Here is a 5,743-nt window from a genome sequence, read left to right on the forward strand (position 1 = left end):
CAATTCTTTTGTTTTTCTTTTCTTATGTTTTGTATTGTGAAGGAGAAGAACAAACGATAAAAGACTTCATATTTTATTTTTAATTATGTCAGTGAGGGTTTATGAAGTAAAAAAACAAGATGTGACACATAGTTTTTTAATTGGCTAGAAATCTTAGTTATATTAATTTAAATGTTTTTATTGGTTATTGATTTTAACTGATGTGTAGGTCATGTTTCAATGTTGAAGCTGATGTGTCATACTAGAAATGCAACTCATTCTTCTTTTTTGTATTGATTAAACTTCTCAAAACATATTTTTATAGTTTTATTAAACTTCTCAAAACATATTTTAGTCAATTCTATGACCTAGTTATATTTGTTTTAGTTTATTTCCAATTAGAGTCAGGAATATTAATGTTCACTTACATTGAAGATCTAAAATATAAAAGAATTTTCACAAACGCACAAATAATAAACATACATATAAGTATATAACTTTTTTTTTTTAAATTGAATATATCTCATTAGGGATACATGCAACAAAATAGTCATATCCCTCTAACCCTCTCTTACACAACATTTTCTCCAACGCTAATTAAAAAAAAAAAGTAAAAGAAATCAAAGTTTTCATAAACAGTTCGATTTGTAAAAAAAGAAAGAAAAAAAAAGTAAGTAAAATTACAAAACAGAGCACAGAACTCTGAAGAATCTTTTGATCGAAAATTCTACGATCATTGTTTGGTTATTTCTATGAAAGAAAAGAAAAGAAGTGTTTGAGACGAACTTTGAAAGCAAATCTTCATCCATCTTGTAGTATCTTTGGCTGCTATGATCTCTGATCTTTTATGTAATAAGAAATATAAAACTGTTGTTTGTTTTCTCTTTTGGTATTTTTTTGGTCTAACAAAGAGAAAGCAAAACCAGAATCTTTGGCAAAGGACTCACACTGTGTGATCAACAAAGTTGGTTTCTTTGTCATGAGAAGAACCTCTTCACTCTCTGCAACTGAAATTGGTTGCTTTTCAATTTACAAATCTCTCTCAACTTCTTTTTTTTTTCTTTCTTGGTTTTTGATAACCTATGCCTCAATACCTAAACAAGTAAACAAAAAACAGATCAGAACATTTCGATAGCGATCAAATGTATTAACCAATGTTACAAGTCTTTTGAGAAGAACAAAGTTAAGCATTTTGTTTTTTTGTTACCTCTATTAGTTTGTCTATTTCCAACATCGTGGCTTCCATTGTATCCTTCTGAGTCATTTGCAGATGGGTCTGAACCTACATTGTCAATGTCATAGCCGTAAGGGCGAGACAAATTGTCTAGCTCGTGAGAAGACTGAGATGGTAGCTGCTGCTGCTGTTGCTGCCACGTTGAGTCGCTGTAAACCGAGCTCCCTCTGTACAATTCCCCTATAGAACCTTCAAAACCGTTAAATGGGGACGAGGAAAGTCCAGAACCTGTCCCAAAGTTTCTTCCATAGCCGCCACTGTTATCATTAGCAACAGCAGAAGAAGAAGAAGGAAGTCCCCAGTTTCCTCTGTTGTTTTCATTCAAGTTCCAACCGGGACCTGCAGTATCGGTTCTGTTTCCCCATAAGCCTCTATTGTTAGAATTGTAAGGAGAATCAGTTCTATTGTGCCCGATTGGAGAGGTGTAACGGTTTGGGGAAGCACCGTTGAAGTAAGGGTTGCTTGGAAGCCGGTTATACCCAAATGTAGAAGTAGTCCCATCATAGCTAGGATTCAAATTCAAACTCAGTTCATGATTCAAACCGAGGCCGAAAGCAGAAGCCGCATTTCTACCACTACCAATAACAGGACTAAAGCGACCACCAACAACAGAGCCTCCTAGATTGTTATAAAAACCAGGACCAGGAGCAAAGTTGTTAAAGTAGCTATTAGCAGACATCCTATTAGACACGCCTCCACCATAGTTAACACCGAGAGGAAGCGGGCTTCGGTTACTAGAAGAAGCAGGAGGGGAAATCTCCTTAGGTACCGCTCTTTTGACCTCAACTAGTTTTCCATTGAGCTCATGAAAGGTCTTGAGAAGAACTCTGTCAACAGCATCATCTGAATCAAAAGTAATGAAACCAAACCCTCTGGGCCTCTGCGTGTTATGATCATACATTACCACAACATCAGCAATAGTACCAAACTGATCAAAGTAGTTCTTGAACTCTTCCTCGGTAATGCTGGACGGTAAACCTCCAACAAAGATCTTCTTTGTCCTTGCACCACCGCCACCACCATGGACAGGTGACATAAGGTGGATAGGACTAGCGTGTCGTTTTAGCACCTGCTGATCATCTCGAGGCACGGCCTTCTTCGCCTCAACCTGAAAGAACAGATTAATTGATCTTTTTATATAATACACTTTCGAAACGCAAGCAAGAGAGAGAGAGAGAGAGAGAGAGAGAGAGATGAAGATGATTCCTCCGATTCCAATAGACTAGAGACTAACCGTGCGGCCATCGATGATGTGTTTGTCGACCATGATGACTCTCTCAGCAACACAAGGATCAGAGAAAACAATGAAACCAAAGCCACGAGCACGACCAGTGGCACGGTCTCTCATGATCACAGCTTCAACAACATCACCGTAGTTGCTAAAATAGTCTCTTAACCTTTCTTCATCTGTATCCCACGAAATCCCACCAACGAAGAGCTTCCCCAGATCCGATTCCATCTTTTTAAGCTCCTGCTCCAATTCAATTTCAGTTCCGAGAAAACCATTACAAAAACCAATCGATTAAGATGAGAGATGAAATTTTTTAAAAAGAAACATACTTTTCTTTATATCTGCTGTTGTTGTTGTTGTCTGCAAATCTACTAAGACGGAGGAATCAGATACATATTGTTGTTGTCCTAATCAAAAATAGTAGCGAATTTTGGGTGATCTTCAAATCTGAAAAAAAAAAAAAAAAATTGAATCTTTTAAATCACAAAACCAAAGGAAAAAAAAAAACCCAGAAGGTGAATATGAATTTATGAAGACGAGAGAGAGAGAGAGAGTAAAGAAAAAAGAATCACCATTGTTGGAGATGAGACGAGACCGACCCAGATGAGGAAATGTAGGAAATTAGAAGAAAGAAACAGAGAGGGGAGGGAGGGTTTTCTTCAAATCATCATCATCATCATCTGGTTATTAAAAACCTTTCCTTTTTTATTTTTATTTTTTTTTTATCTGTAAAAAATGGTTTCCTTTAATAAATCCCCCACCCAATTAAGAAAAGAAGAGAGAGAGATTTGAGATTTGGCTTTCTTATGGTTTAAGCATCCTTTTTTCTTGGGGGGAGGATTTTGTAAGAGAGAGAGAGAGCGAGACAGAAGATGATGGCGACCTCTTTTCTTACAAAGAAAAAAAAAATTAATATGTTACAATTGAAATTAAATATTTTTTTTTTTGGAATGAATATTTTTTTTAGACTATTTTAAGTTTTTAACTATCATCATGATCATGGAGACCCATAATATATATATCCCTATTGCTGTTACCTAAATTTTCAAATTAACGAATAGTTTTTTTTTCTTTTTTTTTTTTTTCTAAACACTTTACATTATGGGAAAAAACTAGATTGATCCAAATTAAAAGATTAATTACTTAATTAACTCATAAAATATGAGGGTTAGTTGAGTTATTTTTATGCTTAAAATACTTTTTTTGCTTTGTCAGGAAAAAATAAAAAGTCAAATTTACCCTTTTAAAAAATTCCAGCATTTAAAAAAAAATAAAAAATTCCAGCATTTAAAAAAAAATAAAAATATTTTCAAAAGTCTGTCGGACTAGTTGTGACAGATTTGTTTATTTACGACAGATTTGTTTTTGCACGACAGATTTATTTGTGTATGTCCGACAGATTTATTTTGGATGACAGATTTATTTGAAGATAGTTACGACAGATTTATAATTGGTGACAGATTTATTTTAACGGCAGACTTATTTATAAAGACACCAAAGACTTTCATAATATATAGCAGACTGGTTATAATATGTGGCAGATTTATTTTTTACACTTGTTACAGATTTATTTTTTCGCAAAAAATCTGTCGTATTGTGACAGATTTTTTTATGAAAAAATAATTACTAGTTTGACGTCTAGTGATAACAGATTTATTTCATAATACAACAGATTTTTTAATTTAACTAAAAATCTGTCGTTTGATAACAATTTTGTTAAAGTTTTTTAAAATTGCTAAAGAGACCTACATTAAAACCATATGTTATGGCAGATTTGTTTATGTTATGACAACTTTGTTTTTGGCTTCAAAAAATCTGTTGTTTGATAACAGATTTATTAGATGTAATTATAGTGACAACAGATTTATTTTATGTTATGTCAGATTTGTTTTTTTGTTATAACAGTTTTATTTTTGGTTTCCAAAAATCTGATGTTTGTTACCAAATTTGTTTAGATTAGTTGCTATATTCGCCATTAAAATTATTAATTGTTTCTTTATTTTCTATTTATATATCATATTCTTATACATTAGCATAGATATATGTTTTAAGTCATATTTTATACATCTTTTTATTGACAAATCATAATTTTATATATCAGATTTTTTATCATATTCTTTTTCTAAAGATTTGAAGAAAATTATATTTTAAACATCAACACAGATATATTTTTTAAATAAAATTTTTAATCATATTTTATTTCATTATAGTTTTATAAAACATGTTTTCGATTTTTTTTTCAAAAAAATCATATTTTAATACATAATATTTTAATAAACATATTTTTAAATAAAAAAATTAAAAATCATATTTTAACTTATTATTTTATACACTATATTTTTCTTTTCTTTTTTTGTTTTATTCTTTTTTTTATTTCAAATTTTCGTTTTTTCTAATAAAAAAACTTAATTATTATTTTTTTGGGTTTTTGGTCTTTTTACATAAATATTGTGTCAATCTAGTAATGAGATACTATAATATGTCAATTGAGTTATTTTTACCCAAATTTGGGTCAATCTAGTGTATTTTCACTTACATTATTGTTTAAAGTTGTGTGATTTTTTATTCTTGGACGAACTCTTTCCAGTATTTAAACAATGCATTTATCCAAAATATCTTTCTTATATATATATATGTGTGTATGTCTATCTTCTGAGTATAGATATAATCGTGAGTAAACCATATGTAATACTTGGGCACCTTAATCCAACTTATTTAGTGGTCAGAGATTCTGAATTGTATCCTGACATCTTAAACTTCAAACTTTTGTGCAATTTCATATAAAATAAAATAATTAAATTTTAGCTTTAAAGGATTCTTTCTGGCATAGTATTTAAAGGATGCATTATAACAATAACATAAACAATAAATTAACTTCTGATAAGTTGAAGTGTTCTAATACTGCATTTTAGGCCGGTGATTAGGCGCGCTATGCAGTGATTGGACGCCTTGATTTCATGCTATATGATGGTTTAAGCGGGTTTAAAATAATCGGATATCGATTTGCAATGTAATTTTTGACTTGCATATATATATATATATGTTGAATTTCACAATTTTCGGCTGATAAATAACAAGTTGCCTCATACTACGAAAGCTTTCGTGGATTGGCAAGTTGATTTCAACGAATTTGAGCAGAGGTGCGTGAACGATTGTAACTGTACGGCGTTTACTACTGTTGAGCAAAGTCGAAGACCGGGTTGTGTGATCTGGACCGGAGAGCTTTCGGATGTCCGCAACAGCAATTACGTCACCGACGGGCAAGATCTTTTTGTCAAATATCACGGTCTGTTTTATAT

At 31.8% G+C, this 5,743-nt stretch overlaps 1 protein-coding gene across 1 annotated transcript; it reads right to left on the reverse strand.

Annotated features, from left to right (window-relative positions):
- Positions 1 to 560: 560 nt before the first annotated feature.
- LOC104726102 (uncharacterized) lies at positions 561 to 3,339 on the reverse strand. The gene is made up of 5 exons (XM_010444890.3): positions 3,017 to 3,339; positions 2,774 to 2,891; positions 2,448 to 2,684; positions 1,187 to 2,321; positions 561 to 1,073 (listed from the first exon to the last, which is right to left on the reverse strand). Exons 3-5 carry the CDS (start codon positions 2,670 to 2,672, stop codon positions 1,060 to 1,062), a joined length of 1,374 nt encoding a protein of 457 aa, XP_010443192.1. The 5' UTR covers positions 2,673 to 2,684; positions 2,774 to 2,891; positions 3,017 to 3,339; the 3' UTR covers positions 561 to 1,059.
- Between the last annotated feature and the right edge of the window lie 2,404 nt (positions 3,340 to 5,743).

This window comes from Camelina sativa, chromosome 11 (assembly GCF_030686135.1).
Source record: "Camelina sativa cultivar CO46 ecotype springtype chromosome 11, ASM3068613v1".
Taxonomy (NCBI): domain Eukaryota; kingdom Viridiplantae; phylum Streptophyta; class Magnoliopsida; order Brassicales; family Brassicaceae; genus Camelina; species Camelina sativa.

Excerpts from the sequence above, each read along its gene's own strand:
- LOC104726102 (XM_010444890.3), bottom strand. The coding sequence starts at position 2,672 with ATGGAATCGGATCTGGGGAAGCTCTTCGTTGGTGGGATTTCGTGGGAT. Across the intron at positions 2,322-2,447 it reads ACATCATCGATGGCCGCACG|GTTGAGGCGAAGAAGGCCGT; the intron begins GTTAGTCTCTAG and ends CTGTTCTTTCAG.